This window comes from Rhodamnia argentea, chromosome 8 (genome assembly GCF_020921035.1).
Source record: "Rhodamnia argentea isolate NSW1041297 chromosome 8, ASM2092103v1, whole genome shotgun sequence".
Classification (NCBI taxonomy): domain Eukaryota; kingdom Viridiplantae; phylum Streptophyta; class Magnoliopsida; order Myrtales; family Myrtaceae; genus Rhodamnia; species Rhodamnia argentea.
In genome coordinates this window covers 18,558,198-18,579,259 of record NC_063157.1, presented here as the reverse complement: position 1 = coordinate 18,579,259, position 21,062 = coordinate 18,558,198, and the positions used below count along the sequence as shown (strand labels likewise).

General features: G+C 44.1%; 1 protein-coding gene and 1 long non-coding RNA gene across 2 annotated transcripts; one reads left to right on the top strand and one right to left on the bottom strand.

Moving 5' to 3' along the window:
* Nucleotides 1–2,205: 2,205 nt before the first annotated feature.
* Nucleotides 2,206–14,226, top strand: LOC115729421. The gene is made up of 3 exons (XR_004013948.2): nucleotides 2,206–2,416; nucleotides 12,991–13,177; nucleotides 13,261–14,226. It is a non-coding gene; the product is annotated as an uncharacterized LOC115729421 (long non-coding RNA).
* Nucleotides 14,227–16,204: 1,978 nt separating this feature from the next.
* LOC115729420 lies at nucleotides 16,205–18,456 on the bottom strand. The gene is made up of 4 exons (XM_048284319.1): nucleotides 17,413–18,456; nucleotides 17,240–17,353; nucleotides 16,936–17,103; nucleotides 16,205–16,249 (listed from the first exon to the last, which is right to left on the bottom strand). Exons 1-4 carry the CDS (start codon nucleotides 18,454–18,456, stop codon nucleotides 16,205–16,207), a joined length of 1,371 nt encoding a protein of 456 aa, XP_048140276.1.
* Nucleotides 18,457–21,062: the final 2,606 nt, after the last annotated feature.

The following is a 21,062-nucleotide window of genomic DNA, read 5'->3' as shown; positions in this document are numbered from 1 at the left end:
TCTAATAATAGAAAAAATATGTATTTTATTTATGAATCGACATGTCACTGTATGATCAATTTTTGTCAAAACTATTTTACAAACAAGTGTACAACGTGCAATCCTGTGGTATTTCATGGCGTCCGATGATGGGTGTGAAATTTGGAACCATGATTCCGAGTTTTCATTTCGAACGATATTTATGATTGAGAATTTTACTTTGTTATTAATGTCTGAATTTGATTTGTGGTTAGTAGATTGTAGCAGCAAATAATGATCATTAAAAGTAGGGACCAAACCAGGAATCGAACCGAAATTTCGTAAATTTTCGGTTCAGTTCGATTCTTAGTTCGGTTAGTAGAAAGAACCACAATTTTTTTATTGGTTCAGTTTTTTTTGGTTTGGCATGCTTGGGCTTGGGCTTCTCTAACTCAAAATACACAAAACCCTAGAATAGCTCGTTCCATTATCCACCCACTTCCTCCTCCTCCTTCCAGCAACTCTACTTTGGCCTGTTCTTCCTCCTCGTCCCCTTCTTCATCTCCTTCCACCAGCTCTGGTCCGTTGTCGCTACCCCGCTTGACGACGTTGACTTGTAATTAGTTGATTGTATGAATGCTCAATCTCGTTTGCTCTTGTGGGACTTATACGATTCTAGTTAGCATTTATTTTGTCATTTACAAGATTTTTATGTGATTTTGTACTTGTTTTATTGATAGGTGGATTCAATGAGTCAAGCTACTAGCACAGATAAAAGGACTGCGATGATATCCAATGTGTGGAATCACTATAAAGAGACAGACGATAGCCAATGTAAAGCCAAATGTGTATATTGTGAGACTCTTATTGGTTTTAAGCAAGGGACAATTGCGATGCGCACCCATTTAAACATATGTAAGCAATATACTTATGGATACGTAGAGAAAAGGCAAAAAGATGCCTCGGGTCAACTTGTTGGGGTTGGTAGTTCATTTGGTCTATGGAAATTTGACCAAACTGCTAGTTGAAAAGACTTAGCGGCCATGTTCATTATTGTTGAATTGCCTCTCAAGATTGTAGAAAATGAGGTATTTTGGAAATTCGTGAGGGGAATCCAACCAAATTTTTTAATACCCTCAAGAAACACTTTGAGGCAACCTTGTTATGAGTTATTCTTGGATCAAAGAAACAAATTGAAAATATATCTTTCTGATACATCTCCAAGAGTATCTCTTACAACTGGCACATGGACCTCGTGTCAAAACTTGAGTTATATGTGTCTCACCGCACATTTTGTAGACACTGGATGGAAGTTGCAAAAAAGAATTTTGAATTTTTGTCAAATTCCGGGACATTCAGGTGAGATTATAGGAAAAGTGGTGGAGAAATGTTTGATTGGTTGGGGGATTAAAAATATTTTTTCTAGCACCGTGGATAATGCAAGCTCTAATGACTTGGGAGTTCAATACTTGAAGATGAGACTCATCCATTGTAACTCTCTACTATGGGATGGTGAGTTACTCCTCATGAGATGTTGTACACATATGTTGAGCTTGATTGTGAGAGAGGGGTTGAAAGAAATGGATCATTCAATTGTTAGAATATGCTCACCAGTGCGTTATGTGAGGTCCTCTCCATCGAGGTTGCAACGGTTTAAGAAGTGCATCGAGTTAGAAAATATCGAGTCTAAGAGTCTTGTATGTTTAGATATGAAAACTCGCTGGAACTCAACATACTTAGATATTGAGGATTGCAAATTTTTCGAAGAGCTTTCCAAGATGAGAGGAGGGAGTGGGTTGCCTACTATTGATGATTGGGAATATGCCTGGGGAATTCTTCCTTTCTTGAAGATGTTCTCCGACATGACTTTGAAAGTATCGAGTACTTCTTATGTCACTAGTAATTGTTCGCTGAAGATGTCTATTGGATTCTTATGATAATTAATAGATATTGTGAAAATAAGGATAGGAGTTTGCAGGAAATGACCAAGAAAATAAAGATCAAATTCAATAAGTATTTTTGTAATGTGAACAACATCAATCTATCTTTGTTCATTGCTTGCATACTTGACCCTTGACATAAGTGGGAGTATCCGAAATGGTTGATTAATCATTTTTATGAAAGCAAAGGAGCATAAACTTTAAGAAAAATAAGTAACAACATCTCTAAAGTTTTTGTTTGAGCAATATCGCACCGGTGTATGTCCCCAAAACAACTTGAGGTTGAAGGTACAAGAACAATGAGCATGACAAAGTCTCTAGTGGTTGGTGTGGACATTATGATTGAAGTATATCTTAGTGAAACAAGACAACAATATTTCGAAGAAAAATCTGAATTATATAAGTATTTGGAAGAAGATTATGAACGTTATAGTCCCGACTTTGATATCTTAACTTGGTGGAAAGTCAATTCTTTGAGATATCCTATTCTCTCTTCCATTGCTCGGGATATTTTGGTCGTGCACATCACGCCCCGACTCTCGAGCTCGCGACATTCCTACCTTACTCGCCTCGGGTCATGAATGATAGCGTCCCAGGTAGGCTATCGACCTACGAAAATACGGCGCATGCGAAACGCACAAATCTCCCGGACAATCAACAACAACGGGATAGTACAGTAGGAAAATTAACACAGTCAATTCACAAAATACGATCTCAATCAACAGCCCGAGTAGATGAAATTTAACCTTACCGAGCTACGGTAAATATATACAACCCCATTCTTTGGGGCGGCTCACTAAGACCTCAAAAAGACACGAGGTCGGGTAAGGTTAATCCCTTGTCTACTCCTAAAAATCTTACCACAATCCTCAAGGGTCAACGTCCACGGCCTCCATCATTGCCTGAAAATTGTTAACCATGACGGGGTGAGAAATTAATCTTAGTGAGCCAATGCCTAAGCCTGATTAGGACGTTGATTCTCTCAGACACCCTAATAAGCAGCCACATCAACATAGAGCAGATATTCCAACCACATGCAAGCTTACCCTCTAGGCCACACATAATGCAATGCGGACTCGACTTAATAGTCAACCAACAAAACCAATTCAACCCACTGCAAAACATTATAGCACTTGTATGCACAAGACACCACACGTAGTCCATTTATTATCATATCCGACTCGTAGGTCCCGCATACTATTCGGTTGGTGCCAACACACTAGTCGGTTGGCGCTCTTCTGGCCGACCGTGTATCGTCCCTTACTTCCGGCAACGGCTTCTGATAGTCCATGTGACTCCGCTCGACCAACCAGAAGACAATGATTGTTGACACAGCACGAAGCTAACAAGAATCCTTAAAAGGCTTCGACCCATCACAAGCTGCGACCGGCAAACGTATAGCCAGAAGATAATGATTGACGCGCATCCAGCAACCAGAAGGCAATGATTGCCAGGACCGATCGACTAGAAAACAATGATCGTTGGAATTATCCCATTATGTGACCACTCGGGCATTTCGACAACCAACCAGTTCTTTTCTTGGAATTATGTCGAATGCTCATACTCGCATGTTCAAATACTTGCCCCAAGGCCGTTTTCGTGCAAAACCATGCAATTTTATCTCATACGTGGTCACATGAATGCACAATTATATCGAATGACTAACCGGGCAATTGGGGTGATTAACCTATAATCAGATCCCTATGGCAATCAATAGTCAAAACTGGCATTCACACTAACAATTCGATGAATCGATTAATCAATTGCAGCCGATCGATTATTAATTTCAAATTTCAATTCCAATTGCGCATTCGTCTCTAACCTATCGCTCGCTCACGATCAACCAATGCAATCCGTCAAATCAATCAATTCTACTTACCAATTAGCCACGAACAACCTAGCTAATTGGCTAATCTTAACTAATTACGGTCATTTAGCCTAAACCATATTTCTATCTAGCCCGACCGTAATTAATCTACCTAAATACCCTAATTAGCTAATTAACCTAAATCCGAACGCAATTAGCATCTTAACCAAGAGTTAGGGGCTAACTCACAAATTTAACTAGCACGGGCGGTCTCAACTCGAGTGGCGACGTCACGAACTTGGCCCTGCTCGACGATGATGACGACGACGACTCGCGGCCCGACTTAAACTCCGGGCTTCCAACTCGGTCCGAGATGGCCCGAAGACTTGGTGACACCTCGAGACAGCGGCTCAGGACTTGGGGGGTGGCGGGCGGTGGCCGGAGCTGTCCCGAACAGTGGGTGGCCGGCGTGAACGGTGCTCGGGACGGAGAAACACAGAGCAAGACAGAGGCATCGGGGCCTGTTTTTGGGGGTTTCAGGCCGTGCAAGGCCGGGGCAAAGGGTGGCCAACGTCGGGGGGGTTTTGTGGGGGAGCTTTGGATGGCGGTGACGGCGCCACGGGACGGTCGAACATTGGCGAAACAGAATCGGCGCAGAAAATAGAGGCGGCGGTTCAGAAACAGGGGAGACCGGCCGGGGTTCATCCCGAGCTCTACGGGCGGTGGCCGGCTTCCAGTGGCTCCGTGGGACAACTAGAGGTGGAGGACGACCGTTTGGGGTGGTCGGAGGGCGGTGGGTCTACCTCAATCCCGGCGGAGGGCGGTGGAGGGCAATTTAGCGCAAAACAGGGCAGGCTACGCCGGTGTGTTGTTCCGGGGCTGAATCGCGGCTCTACGGCGGTTCATGGTGGCAGGTGGCTGTCGGAGGAAGGTGGAGTGGTGGCTGGAAGTGGCATGGGGTGCTCGGTGGTGGGCGAAGGCGGCGGCAAGGGCGGACGCAGTCCAACGGACCTACTAAAGCCGAAATAGGGCAGGCCGACCGAGGGAGCTTCGGGCGACCGTCCAGCCAGTGTCCGGCGAACGGCGGCCGGACGAAGGCCGAGTGGCGGTAGAGGAAGGTAGTTGGTGGTCGGAGGTGGTGGCTCGCGAAAACAAAGAAGGAAGGAGGAGTGGTTTGGTTCCGGAGGGGAGTTGCGCGGGTGAACAGGGGAGATGAGGGAGCGGACGTGAGGGAGAGAGAGAAGAGAGAGGAAAGAGAGTGAAGTTTTGACTGGTTTGACTAAAAGTGGCTAAAGATTTGATGAAGGTGGGGTCTACGGGTCACTTCCAAATTAAACTCTTTCGTCTCTTATGCATAATATCCAAGGGCGGTTTCGTAATTTGATAAATCGAGACTAATAAGATTTTTGGCTCAACCGATTGGGAATAAAATTTGAATTTTCACGGGCTAGGTTAGGTCCGGAAAAAGTCTAGGCGCGAGAATTAGAATCCTAAATTGCGGTGACCGAGATTTCGAGACCCAATCGAAATCGAACGATATTTCGGGACTCGTCCAAATTCGTCACTTACGTCCTTACGATCCAAAATTTGCACCGACTAAAATTCAATTTTCTTCCTTTTTATTGAATTCGGGCAAATTACAAAATCCAAATTTCCTGGGCGTTACAACTCTCCTTACCTTAGGAAATTTCGTCCTCTAAATTACAATACAATCACGATTCTTCAAAAAGAAATAGATAGCTACTCTTCATAACTTCCTTGTTCTCCCATGTAGCTCCTTCGATTCCATGGTGTTGCCAAACCACCTTGACCAATTGAATCGTCTTACTCCGGAGCACTTGCTCTTTCCTATCCACGATCTTGATTGGCCGTTCCACGTACGCGGCTCGCTCATCTAGCTCGATTTCTTCATAACTCAATACATGAGCGGGGTCCGGTTCATACTTTCTTAACATCGACACGTGGAATATGTTATACACCTAAGCCGCTCTTGGCGGCAACGCAAGACGGTATGCCGGATTTCCAATCCGCTCCAAAATCTCAAAATGCCCGACATATCTAGGGCTCAACTTTCTTTTCTTGCCAAAATGAGATGTCCCTCTCATAGGCAACACATTTTAGAAAAACATGATCGCATACTTGGAACTCCAGTGGCCTTCGCCTCCTACCTGCGTAGCTCTTCTGACGACTACGAGCGGTCCTCAGCCTGTCTCTGATAACTTTGACCGCTTCCATAGACTGCCGTACTAACTCGGGACCGGTGATTTTCCTTTCACCTACTTCGTCCCAACAGACCGGCGTTCGGCACGCTTTACCATATAATGCTTCAAATGGTGCCATCTTGATGCTCAGCTGAAAACCGTTGTTGTAGGCGAATTCAACCAAATGCAACCGCTCTTCCCAACCGCCCTTGAAATCTAAGACACATGCTCTCAACATATCCTCCGGAGTCAGTATCGTCCTTTTGAGACCGACCATCTATCGGTGAATGATAGGCCGTACTAAACTGCAGTTTCGTTCCTAACGCAGCCTGCAGGCTCTTCCAAAATGTAGCAAGGAACTTGGGATCACGATCCGAGGTGATCCTCACCGGCACTCCATGCGATCTCACAATATGCCTCACATACAAATCTGCATATCCGTCTAAGGCAAAATCTTTTCTTATTGGAATGAAGTGCGTCGACTTCGTCAATCTGTCTACTACAACCTAGATCGAATCATGTCCTCTTTGGCTTCTTAGCAATCCCATCACGAAGTCCATCATGATATGCTCCCATTTCCACTCCGAAATCTCCAAAGGTTGCAACAGTCCTCCAGGCTTACAAGGTTGCGCCTTGACTTGCCGACAGTGCAAACACTTAGCCACATGCTTGGCTATATCCGCTTTCATACCATTCCACCAGAAATTTTGCTTCGCATTCTGATACATCTTCGTACTACCCGGATGGATACTATAATCGCTACAATGTGCCTCCGATAAGATATCCTTCCTTAAACTTTGATCGACCGACACAACTAGACGTCCTCTAAACTTTAGTATCCCATCCTCGACCACTTGAAAATCAACCCTTCGCTTGGTTGAGTCCTCTTGAAGAATCTTCTTAATAGTAGGGTCTGTCGATTGCAAGTCTTTATTCTAGTCTCGATTCCAGGCTCAATTCTCAATGTAGCCACTAGGCTCGACAGACGACTTCTCTCCAACTTAAAGTTTGAGTCTCTTACTTGCTCAAGTAGACACCATTCATTCACACGTAATTGAGCAATCACTCATTTTCTACTCAAGGTATCTGCAACCTTATTCGCCTTGCTCAGATGATACAATATCTCGCAATCATAATCTTTGAGCAGCTCCATCCATCGACGCTGCCTCATGTTCAACTCTTTATGAGAGAATAGATACTTCGAGGCTCGATGATCGGTATACACTTGAAAACTTTCTCCGATCAGATAATGTCTCCAGATCTTCGTGGCGAACACGACCGCAGCCAACTCCAAGTCGTGCGTCGGCTAATTCAACTCGTGGTGTTTCAACCGGCAAGACGCATATGCTACTACCATTCCATGTTGCATTAGTACGCAACCTAGACCTCCGAGAGACGCGTTATTGTAGATCTCGAACCCTCTAGGACCGGACGGAATCGTCAACACAGGAGCCGTAGTCGGCTTATGCTTAAGCTCTTGAAAACTACGCTCGCACTTGTCTGTCCATTTATACTTTACATCCTTTTCAACAGCTTTAGTTAAGGCGAGGCTATAGCTGAAAACTTCTCCACGAAACGTCTATAATAGCCTGCTAATCCCAAGAAGCTTCTGATCTCCGTTACTGTTGTCGGTCTTGGCCAATCCATGATTGCCTCAATTTTAGACGGATCCACCGCAAGTCCCTCACCGTAAACTACATAGCCTAGGAACGCCACACGAACCAACCAAAACTCACACTTACCGAGCTTGGCGAAAAGTTGATGCATCCTCGGTGTCTCCAACACTATTCTCGGGTGTTATTCATGGTCCTCAGAACTTTTTGAGTACACCAGGATATCGTCTATAAACACTATTACGAAGTGATCCAAGAATTCCTTAAACACTCTATTCATCAGGTCCATAAAAGCAACAGGAGCATTCGTCAGACTAAACGACATCACGGTGAACTCATAATGTCCATAACACATCCCGAATGCCGTCTTTGGTATATCTTCTTTCCCGATCCTCAACCGATGGTAACCTGTCTGTAGATCAATCTTAGAAAATACCAATGCTCCCTACAGCTGGTCGAACAGATCATCAATCCTAGGCAATGGGTACTTGTTCTTGATCGTCACTTGATTTAGCTACCCGTAGTCTATACACAACCTCATTGACCCATCCTTCTTCTTAACAAACAGCACAAGTGCTCCCAATGGCGACGCACCGGGGCGGATAAATCCTTTATCCAATAGTTCTTGCATCCGTACCTTAAGTTCCTTCGGTTCTGACAATGCCTTCCTATACGACGCCTTAGAGATTGGCTCCGTCCCCGGAGCTAACTCTATCACAAACTCTATTTCTCTTTTCGGCGGCAATCCATGCGGTTCTTCGGGAAAAACGTTTGGAAACTAACATACTACATCGATATCCTCCAATGTAGTTTCCCCGATAGACGTATCCATTACCACAGCCGGATAACCCCGGCAACCACTTTCCAACAAACGAGTCACCTATAGCGACGAGATTACTACAATCGAGCTTCCTCCTCGATTTCCCACAAATTCAAAATCGGCCCCATCCAACGGCCTAAATTGAATCGCCTTACGATAGCAATCCATCATGGCCCTTTACTTCGTTAACCTTGACAACCACATCTAACGGTACCACAATTAATCCAGACAGTCTAACAAATTGATCCGCAACAAAAGAATGCGTAGCACCAGGGTCAAACAAAGCATAGGCTACGCTATTCCGTAGAAGGACCGTACCTATGACGGTTGGCGAGTCCTTTGCATCATCTCGGGTGATCACAAATACTCGTCCTTGCGCCCGAGGTCCGCTATGGTAATTCGGTGGCGCGATCCTTCCACTTGGCCGCCCAGCGGCTTTGCTTGTTGCCTCTGTGGGCGGTCTCTCACGAGATGGCCCCGCTGTCCACATCCAAATCGGGCTCCATGCATCTCATACGGAGCAGATCCATGCCTCCGATTACACAAGCGGCGGACATCGTCTCGGTGAGGCATCGGCTTACTAATTGATCCTCGATGATTGGGCGGGACATTGAATCACTTACCTCGCATTGGCCTCTTCCCTTGCCGAATATCTCTTCTATTCGATGGCACGAACCGCGATCTAGAAGCGGCGGCCCTTTCGGTCCGATTCTGCTCAACCATCCGAACTCTCTCATAGAGATCATTATAGTCCTTCAGGTTAAATGGCACTAGTACGCTCCCGATTTCGGGCTTCAGCCTATCTCTAAACCTTCTGGCCCTATCCACAGGGTTTTCAACCGGTCTCGGGGCGTACTTGGATAGTTCAGCAAATTTGGCCTCATACTGATCAACCATCATCCGATTTTGGCGCAGGCGAAAGAACTCTGCCATCTTTTGCTCTCTTGCGATATCCGAAAAGTACTTTCCATTAAAATCCTCCACAAAGGCATCCCACGTCGGGACCATACCCTCAGGAAATACTCTGTCCTTTGAAGCTCTCCACCATGTACTTGCATTCCCTTGCAACCGGTACATTACCAAGGTGACCTTATCCTCATTAGTACACTTTAGCAGGTCAAAAGCTTTCTCCAACTCCTTGATCCACGAAGTAGCAGCTTCGGGAACTCCACCCCCGGAGAACTTGGGCGGTTTCAGCTTAAGAAATTGCTCCACCAACCTTTGGGCTAAGTGCCCATCGTTTGTAGCTCCAGTTGGTTGATTCACAGGTGCGGCTTCAGCAATAGCGGTGGCAGCAACATTCCGATTCCTTACTTGCTGCCTCATAAGGTCTCAAATTGCTCCTAAAGCTTGCAGAATCCTAGCCATAGTCGGCTCTTGCCCAACTAGCTCAGCAGTGCGCATCGCTCTTTCTTCCTCCAGAATCTCCCCTATCGGCCCGACAGGCCTAGTCCGGGGTCCTCAAGGTGCTCTCCCGCCGTGTTCGCTCATCTCGCAGGCAAATTACTGAGTCCCGCATACCCCATAGCAAAGCGTGGTCAGAAGGCGGCCCCCATAACTCAAATCCACAACAACAATCACATGCATAACGATTATTAACCCACTAACTATCCCAATTTCAATCGCTCCTTATTACTCCAAGCCAACGACCCGATGGATCAGGCTGACCTTGCTCTGATACCACCTTGGGCAAGGATGTCATGCCTCGACTCTCGAGCTCGCGACATCCCTACCTTACTCGCCTCAGGTCATGAATGATAGTGTCCTAGGTAGGCTATCGACCTATGAAAATACAGCGCATGCGGAACGTACAAATCTCCTAGACAATCAACAACAACGGGACAAGACAAGAGGAAAATTAACATAGTCAATTCACAAAATACGATCTCAATCAACAGCCAGAATAGATGAAATTTAACCCTACTGAGCTACGGTAAATATATACAACCCCATTCTTCGAGGCGGCTCACTAAGACTTCAAAAAGACATGAGGTCGGGTAAGGTTAATCTCTTGTCTACTCCCAAAAATCCTACCATAATCCTCTAGGTTCAACGTTTACGGCCTCCATCACTGTCTGAAAATTGTTAAACACGACGGGGTGAGAAATTAATCTCAGTGAGCCAATGCCTAAGCCCGGTTAGGACGTTGATTCGCTTACACACCCTAACAAGCAACCACATCAACACAGAGCGAGTATTCCAATCACATGCAAGCTTACCCTCCGGGCCACACATAATGCAATGCGGACTCGACTTAACAATCAACCAACCAAACCAATTCAACCCACCGCAAAACATCACAAGATTTGCATGCACATGACACCACACATAGTCCATTTATTATCGAGTCCGACCCATAGGTCCCGCATACTAGTCGGTTGGTGCCAACACACTAGTTAGTTGGTGCTCTTACGGCGGACCGGGCATCGTCCCTTACTTCCGGCAACGGCTTCTGATAGTCCATGTAATTCTGCTCGACCAACCAGAAGACAATGATTGTCGACACGGCACAGAGCTAATAGGAATCCTTAAAAGGCTTCGGCCCATCACAAGTTGCGACCGGCAAACGTACAGCCTGAAGACAATGACTGACGCGAATCCAGCAACCTTAAGACAATGATTGCTAGGACCGATCGACCAGAAGATAATGATCGTCAGAATTATCCCATTATATGACCACTTAGGCACTTCGATAACCAACCAGTTCATTTCTTGGAATTAGGTCGAATGCTCATACTCGCATGTTCAAATACTTGGCCCAAGGCCGTTTTCGTGCAAAACCATGCAATTTTATCTCATACGTGGTCACATAAATGTGCAATTATATCGACCGACACACCAGGCAATTTGGGGCGATTAACCTCTAATCGGACCCCCATGGCAATCAATAGTCAAACCTGGCATTCACAGCCAACAATTCAATAATCGATTAATCAATTCCAGCAAGTCGATTATTAATTTCAAATTTCAATTCCAATTGCGCACTTGTCTTTGACCTATCGTTCGCTCGCAATCAACCAATGCAATCGGTCAAATCAATCAATTCTACTTACCAATTAGCCACAGACAACCTAGCTAATTGACTAATCTTAACTAATTACGATCATTTAGCCTAAACCACATTTCTATCTAGCCCGACCATAATTAATCTACCTAAATATCCTAATTAGCTAATTAAACTAAATCCGAACGCAATTAGCGTCCTAACCAAGAGTTGGGGGCTAACTCAAAAATTTAACTAGCTCGGGCGGTCTCAACTCGAGTGGCGACGTTACAAACTCGGCCCGGCCCGACGACGATGACGACGACTCACGGCCCGACTTAAACTCCGAGCTTCCAACTCCGTTCGGGATGGTTCGAAGACTTAGCGACACCTTGAGACAGCGGCTCGGGACTCAGAGGTGGCGGTCGGTGGCTGGAGCCGGCCGAAACAGTGGGTGGCCGGCGTGAACGGTGCTCGGGACAGAGAAACACAGAGCAAGATAGAGGCGTCGAGGGCTGTTTTAGGGGGTTTTAGGCCGTGCAAGGATGAGGGAAAGGGTGGCCAACGTCGGGGGTCTCCCGGGAGAGCTTTGGGTGGCGGTGACGGCACCGGCGGGACGGTCGAGGCGGCTGAACAGCGGTGGAACAGAATCGGCGCAAAAAACAGGGGCGGCGGTTCAGAAACAGGGGAGGCTAGCCGGGGCTCAATCCGAGCTCTACGGGGGGTGGCCGGCTTCCGGTGGCTCCGTGGGGCAACTAGAGGTGGAGGGCGACCGTTTGGAGTGGTCGACGGGCGGTGGGTCTGCCTCAATTGCGGCAGAGGGCAGTTCAGCGCAAAATAGGGCAGGCTGCAGCGGCGTGTTGTTTGGGGCTGAATCGCGGTTCTGCGGCGGTTCACGAAGGTAGGTGGCTGTCGGAGGGAGGTGGATTGGTGGCTGGAAGTGGCGTGGGGTGCTCGGCGGTGGTTGAAGGGGCCGGCAAGGTGGACGCGGCTCCAACAGGCCACCGGAGCCGAAACAAGGCAGCCTGACCGAGGAGCTTCGGGCGGCTGTCCGGCGGCCGTCCGGCTGGTCTTCGGCGAACGGCGGCCGGACGAAGGCCGAGTGGCGGCAGAGGAAGGTAGTTGGTGGTAGAAGGTGGTGGCTCGCGAAAACAAAGAAGGAAGGAGGAGTGGTTCGGTTCGGGGGAGTCGCGTGGGTGAACAGGGGAGATGGGGGAGCAGACGTGAGGGAGAGAGAGAGAAGAGAAAGGAGAGAGAGTGAAGCTTTGACTGGTTTGACCGAAAGTGGCTGAAGATTTGAATGAAGGTGGGGTCCACGGGTCACTTCCAAATTAAACTCTTTCGTCTCATCTGCATAATATCCAAGGGCGATTTCGTAATTTGATAAATCGGGATTGATCGGATTTTTGGCTCAACCGATTGGGAATAAAATTTGGATTTTCATGGGCTAGGTTAGGTCCAGAAAAAGTCTAGGCGCGAGGATTAGAATCCTAAGTCGCGGTGACCGAGATTTCGAGACCCAATCGAAATCGAACGATATTTCAGGACTCGTCCAAATTCGTTACTTATGTCCTTACGATCCAAAATTTGCACCGACTAAAATTTAATTTTCTTCCTTTTTAATGAATTCGGGCAAATTACAAAATCCAAATTTCCCGAGCGTCAAAGTGCCCGTCTCAACCGTAGCACCATATTCTGCATTTAGCACGGGAGATCGTGCACTTGACGTGTTTCGTAGCTCCTTGACCTTGAGCATAGTGGAGGCTCTCATATGTACTCAAGATTGGTTACGATACACACCACTTTCGGTTTCAATCGAGGAGGACTTAGCAGAACTCGAAAATTTTTGAGTCGGGTGATAAATTACCGTGAAATTTTTATACCTTCAATATTATATTTGATACTATAATTCTCATTTTCATTGTGAATTTAATGTAGATTTGTCAACTACAACCATGGAGCTTAACTCAATATTGATTTCTCTTGATGATTAACAAACTTGGAGGTTGGTGCTTCATATCCATTTGTGACTTGAATGCCTTTCAAGCGGCATATCTATGGTGTTGATGTGGAAGTCTCACTTTACTGGATTATTAGCATCCAAAGTACGCAGGATGAGTGTCTGGTCTGTGATTCTGTGAAAAAAAATATTCTTGGGACATAATGTAACTGTAGACTTAAATGTCCTGATCAGTCTAACAGTAGATTGCCAAATTTTTTTCTCTTTCTGTTGGTCAAGAGAAGTACATTGCTACCTGCCATGACATTATTACCAGAACTTGGGGTTGGAATTATGTGGTTACTGCTCCAACTTTTGTTGGCTGAAATCTACTTGGGTTTCTTTGCATTTAGTATTTTGGTTATTGTAATGTCTGGCTAATTATGACATCTGATGGGTTGGTAGGTCTACAAAGCCAGTGAGTATAAGCGTGTTCTTGCAATATGTGGACCTGGGAACAATGGTGGTGATGGCCTGGTAGCTGCTCGTCATTTGTTTCATTTTCGATATAAAGCCATACATTTGTTATCCTAAGTGTACTCCGAAGCCTTTTTATACTGGTTTTGCTGCTGCTTCTGTTTATTATCCGGGTTAAGGGGTTGCTGTTCCGGTGCTTGGAGACGCTTGAAGCATTTTCTTACTGAGATTGACGAACTTGGAGATCGGTACTTGTTAAACCATTTTCTTGTTGATGTTTTGAGAGAAGAAGTGGTTCTGTGGAGGAGCTGTCTTTAGGACGCTAATGAAGAGACGTACATTAGAAGGATTGTCTCAATGTGTTACTGCATTATCAGTTCAGAAAGCTGTCGATTTAGGCTTTTCCTTGCATTGCTAGATGTTCATGTCGGGAAGTTTCAGTCATATCAGAACTGGAAAGGACTAAGGATGTTACTTCCCATTTGTTATAAAATCTGATCAGGACCTCCCCATCAGCATAAGTATTCAGTTTCATGAATTTTCTTGATGCACTGTAGTCTCAAAGAAAGTTTTATGTCGTGATTCCCCAAACATCTTTTCAGTTTCATGCAAATCTGGAAGATGGACATGGAGACTTAGTCCGATGTCACTTGAATGTTTATATTTCTCCTGTTCCAAAAGCAACCTTCACACACGACATCCAAGTTATATCTCTAATTGATTTACATGCTAAGCACGTGCACTTTGAGGGCTTCGGGAGTGGTCACTCCCAAGTTCCGACGGTTTCGACCCTTATGTTGCTGCAAAGTGAACCGATGATGATGTTAAATCCGTCGTGCATTATACCAATATCCAGGATGATAGTCCCAACAAGTTGTTGGCGGATTCAAAATTTTCTTGTAAAATTATGTTGGATTTTCCGAAAAGGCAAGCCGTATAAGATTAAAAAAAAACATGTTAATGCTTAGTAATCAATTAATAACTCTAGATTATTCACTTGGTTTCAATAGAAAATAGGTTGTGAAGGAAGAGATATGAACAAAAAAAAAAAAAAAAAAATTCGAAAACCGCACCGAACCGAACTAGTTAGGTTCGGTTCAAGACGAGTTTTGGTTCAGCTCAAGCATATTCCCTAATGATTTAGTTCAGTTCGGTTTTTCAAAAAATCGAACCGAACACAAAACCGAATCGAACTGAACCATTGACACTCAGCATTAAAATTAATGATTTACTACAATCGTTCAATTAAGAATACAAGTAGAATTTGGGAACCGATCTTGGAATCCATGATAGGGTAGGTTCCGGGGATATGCAAGGTAGGTTTTAGGTTCCAAAAAATGAAGAACCCGTTTCGACAGGATACGTTCCAAGTTCGAGGTAGAATAAGTATGGAACTTGGACTTGCCCACCCCTACTTCACATGACAACTAGAAAACGAGTAAGATCTAGCCGAGCTAAACACATGGCGTCCCGAGTACCGGATAAAGGCATAGATTTCTGGTCAGACATGCTGAATCTTTTGCCGACATGAGAGAGAGCGAGAGTAATCCTCTTCCCCATCATCAGGTCTGAGAAAATGACGGGTTCCGCTGAACCGTACCTCGAGCCCCCATAGATCAAAATTGCTCAACGTTATCATGGTATATCCGCGTCGGTTGAAAGTTGTAATCGCACGGTAAGTGCGCCCCTCGATACCATAGAACACCTGTCTGAGTCCACGAGATATGAGTAATGTACATGCCCTTATCTAGGAAGTGCAGTCAATTAATGACATAAGGATACAGGGGTGAATGTATGAACTTGAGGTTTTTCGAAGGACGCCCGACCGGTTTCCGAGTATTTCTCTTAGTCCCCCGTGGAAGTCCAAAAGTTTTATCAGGGCTTTTGTGATGACAGAACTCTCAGAAACGTGCTTTGCCACTTTCCTGTGCAGAGCAGTGGCAACTTTCAGTTCTTTACACCTCTTGCATAAGCTTTTAAGGCTATAAAGATCTTAGCTAGGACAAAGTTTCTCCATTTTTCACCCAGCATAAAGAGTAAGAAGCTCTCAAAAAAGGGCTCTACTAACTCTCTGCCATACCCGACGCACGTTCACTCGCTCTCTTCTTCTTCCCTCCCTACTGAAATGCTCAAAAGCCCGCCCGGGGACTTCTATGCTATGGCCACAGTCGCTGGTTTCAAATTCGAGAATAAAACTGTTCCGATGGGCAGGTTCCAGGTGGAATCTGCACGGAATCTGGAATTGCTCACCCCTAGTCTCCTGAGCATATCCTAGTAAAGTATTCCTTTATTCTCGCTCAGGAGCCTCTGGAAAAGAACTCAAACTGAACAGATAGCACTCACATCACCACAATTGACAAACAACTCCAGAAACCATATCCAGAACTGGGTACACAGGCTAATGTACACCAGAATATGACATCCTCTCTGATGTACACATTAAAACAATCAAAAGCAAGCCCAGATTCACAAATGCAACCAAAGCATAAACAAAGGCAAGCTGTCAGAATCCTGCAGTTCAATGAAGGAAAGACCATAACTCAACCTGACAGCAACTGAAAGGTATTATTCCTTCCCGGTGGAGAAAGGTCCCACAATGAATTGTCTTAAGCTAAAAATTTTCAAACTGGACAACTTAGTTCAATGAAGTACAAAGCAAGCATTAAGCTCAAACATCCTCGAGCGCTGCTCTCTTTCTCAAGATTCTTCTTCAGGTAGATTGCTAATGTTTCTTAGCTGATGGAACTTGGTCCTTTGCATCGTTTGGCTGAAGCGACCAGGGTGGCAGCTAAATACGATGCTGAGAGAACAATGAAATCCGTTATAGCTAGTCATTTACGATACTACTAGTGCTAAAAAACAAAGGAGGTGAAGATTCTGCTTTTACTTTGTCTTTGGTTGATTTCACAATCCCGCCTATTCTATGACAGGTCAATTTTGATGGAACATAAGTGACAACAGTTTGAAACAATATGATTGATGTACTTCTGCATTCAATCAGACAAAACAACATGCGTTTTTTGGACCGTTGCAAAACTAAAGCACTTGCTAAATGCATCTGAACTGATCTATCCGGCAATGATATGCAAATTAAAGTGACGACTGAAAAGTTCGATATTTTAATCAAGGGAGGGGGCGCTGGAGAGGAGTTGGAGATTAGAATGACCTTTCCAAAGGTGAAGGTGTAGCCGACTAACAGCAGAACCGGCGATTCTAGGAATTGCATCAAAAAGCATATGCTCCGGTGTGTCCCTCAGCTGCTGAAAAACTCCATGGACGGTCTTGCCATTCTCAAAGTAAATGCATGCATTCGGATGCTTTGTCCTTCCTCCAGCATGGAGCTCAAATTTGTAGGGGGTAACGTACTGCAACGGTCAGTATAAAAAAGATGACTTACTTTACGAAACATCTATTCATCCGGTCCTCTTCTGTTTTTCCCCCTTACATCTCTCCAGGACCAAACAGGAAAAGAAAAAAATCAAAGTACAATCAGTTGCTTACTTCAGAGTTGTTGCATTCTCTGCAGCTACAAAGAATCTTTGGCCCTTTGATAACTCCATGAAGAATTATCTGTGGAACTCCGTATGTCAAGTGTCGAATAAAGAGCCATAAAAGCTAAGAATAAACAAATCTTTAAAGAGACTTGATAAACAACTATACTAGAAAGAACTCACATTGCGCCTTCTCAAAATGTACTTCACCGGAGCACCATCAAATATTCCAGTCGAAAATAGACTATGGACAGATGACAGGTTTACATTAGGGTGACGCTCACCGATCGTATTTGGCAACTCTCTCCTGAAAGTTTCATGTGTTTTAGCATTGCCTGCCGGATTCGAATTGCTTTCTGGAGAACGATGAGCATTTGGCTCAACTGTGCTGACCTGACTAGTTGCCCCTGAAGATTGAGCAGAGTTATGATAGTCTACCATTGCCTCATAGTTGGCAGTGACCTTAACTCCTCCAAAAACGGCAGCATTTCGTTTGTGCTTATAGTTGCAATCTAAGGTTCGATGCGGTTTGCATACACTGTTGCGAATCACATACACTGGTATTTTATTCTGATGAGCATTCAGCTCGATAGTGCTCAACTGGTTAGTTACTCTTGACAAGTGAGCATAGTTTGTATAGTCTACAATCGCCCGGTTATCAGCAATGGCCATGCCAGATGCATGTTCAGGTCCTTCATCAGCTCTGTCAGGAGCAATGTTCTCCTCGTAATTGTGACCTAAGGTGAGACGCAGGTCCAATCCTTCATTGCGAATCACATCCATCGGTGTGTCACTCCCATCCTTAATCTGAGGTGGAAGGCCCAAAGACAAGAAGCTGCCATAGTACTTGTTACGATCAGTACTCCTCAACAATCTTCCTTCATCGGCCTTTCTCAAATAGTTGCTTACTGGCTCAGACACCGCATTTTCAAAATCTTGAACGTGATTGACTTTTGCCTTTAGGGTTTCACGAAGATTGTGAGAATGTGCTGAGGCATCACCTTGATGTGCATTCTTGAAATCCTTCCTTCCCGCACTCATACCACCGGCACCAAGTGACGAATCAGCCATGTACAGAAACCGCGAGGGCCTCGATACAAGTTCACCTCGAACTTGGCCTGGAATTAACGGATAACTGGAGGCTTTGTCTGATGGATAAGCACTCCACTGCATAAAATCTGGCCTGTTGATTGCAGCTTCAACTGCTCGTCTCTTGTTGCTTGACATTCCAGGGTGAGTTACATCTGTTAACCATGGATAGACACGCTTCGGATCATTTGTTCTGGGAGTATAATAGATCCGTCCAGCATATTTGCTGCATTCGTTGTCCTTTGTCGTTCGAAAAAATTCGCGTCCGAAGGTCTAGAAAATAAATGAATCATTTTATTTAGTGGGGACAGCTGATTAATTGACATAGATAGAATCTAAGTATCTTTAAAGTAAGAGAAGTGAGTACTGCAAGCGAAAAAAGTATGCTTTACCTAGCAGAATGAAAAACATTAATTCACGCATAGGTTGTAAATTGCCGCATTGACATAAGGCCCTCATGATTGTGTAAGGGCAACTATAGCAATTTCACAGAACAAAATGTCTCTTATGGTAGTATAATCAAATTAGCCGGACGGTTCGCATAAATGAAGACACATACAGTCCTTGATAATTAATACTCATATAGACCACCATAGCACAAAAACTCCACTAGCTACAGCACATTAACATGGGAATTTACAAGCTTTATACATACATGCATTGTGGTGATTAAGGACGTGATATGAAGACATTGTTTTTGAAGTGAGATCTTTGTTTTCTCTGGGATAGCTTATTGATTTTCTAATGAGAACTTTGTTCTTTTCAATTGCACTGCAGGGCTGATGTGGAAGCTGAAGGTTTATTTTGTGTTGAAGAACCTAATAAATATTTTCTTGAAAATCCACCGTCTTCTTCTGAAACCATGACCAAGATCATATGGGAGAAAAACTGAAATGTAAGATGATCTGCTAGTTTTTGTTTTACTTAACTCATCATCAATGGGCTTCCATAATGGATATGACTACCATCTGTGAGATGGCAGGAGAATTTTATCGTTCTTTAAGCTCTCGGAAACATGGCACAAGATACTGCGACTTGTTAACAAATGTTTTAGGTCCCCGATTAAGCGAACTATGTACAGGAAACTTGAAACTAGTGAAGTGCTGACAATAGGACCAAATTTGACATGTTAAGATTCCTAATGAAACCGTTAGCAAAACCCTTATTACATGTCTTTCCGAGCTTGTATGCAAGAAAGAAAGCACAGGTACGAAGACAAATACCTGTATGCAATATCGGGTGCATGCCTGTCACTAATTCAGCACGTCAAAGAATGGCATAACGGAATCATTGTATCAACCAAATCCATTATTCGATGTGAGCAGAATATATGACAATCAACATGCAAAAACGAAGCAAGTGTACGTCTTTTAAGCAAAAGATATTTATGACTTACGGGTACTGCACCGTCTGCTTCAAAATGAATTTAGACAGCTGTAGTACAGCAAATATAGATCACGACGAAACTCTACTAAAGCTTGAGCATTTGAGTTTAGACAAGCATTCTCTCTATAATCTCAGTCTTTATGTTTCTAGATTCTTCCCATTCTCCTAGTTTCTAGGTTTTGATAGACCCCGAGGCTTCGTAGAGGGTGTTCTTCAAACTTGTTTAACAAAGGTAACAGCATACTCTCGACAATGAGATTACAGTCACCACTGATACTTCATGGAGAGATGTAAATTCATAGACAAGACAATCAGGTTTGATCTTATAACTGGAAGCGCTATACATCCGAGTCCTTTCATGGAACTTAAGTGGAAAAGAAATTCAGTGCGTTTATCCCACTACAACTATTGTCGCGTTTAACCCTGTCGGACGTTGGTCTACCCTAGTCATCCTAGAGTATGCACGAAAGATACTAATGTAATCAAGGCTCTATCTACTCCCTCCCCAAAAAAAAATAAAAAATCAAGGCTCTATCTTTTCTTCCTGGACATACATCAGCAGACCTTTTTTTTTTTATTTATCGGAATACAACAGAGAAGATAAATGAGCTGAATAAAATCTCATAAGCCTTCAAGAGGAATCTTAAAATCTAGTTTCGTAGTGGAAGTCCTTGGTTCCTCTTCACATCTGAAAAGGCTTAAGTATACTACAAGTGCTAAAATTTTCAAAATGATCACTTAAGTGCCAATTTTTTTGAAAAATGATCACTTTAATGCTAAAACTTTCAAAACGATCATTAAGTGCCAAATTTTTTTTTAAAATGCTCACTTCAGTATCAATTCTGACGAGCCATGTCAGTTCAAATATTAATAAAAAATAGGCCACATCGAATTTCCGGCGAGTCACATCGGTTTAAATTAGAGTTGGCACTAAAGTAAACGTTTTTTTTTAATTGGTACTTAACCGATCGTTTTAAAAGTTTTGGCACTAAAGAGAGAGCCGTACACAAGTTTTGGCACTTGTAGTGTACTTTAGCCCATTTGAAAATGTGGAAAACCAATTGTTCGGGATCATCTTTTTCCGGTTACGACTTGGTTCAAATTACAGTGTTCTACACTCAAGTCAGGTAACGAGATAACCATGGTACACTAAACTTCCAGTAAGTTTGCAATAAACCGACATCATTAATTATAGTTGGATATAATTGTTCATAGACAAGGTGCATGTCATGCAATGCAACGGTGTAATAGTAAGGTTACGTGTCACAAGACAATTCAAATATTCGGTTTATGCAGATATATTTCACGTAACTATATTAACTACATATCATGAGCATCCTGCTTCAAAATCTTGCTTC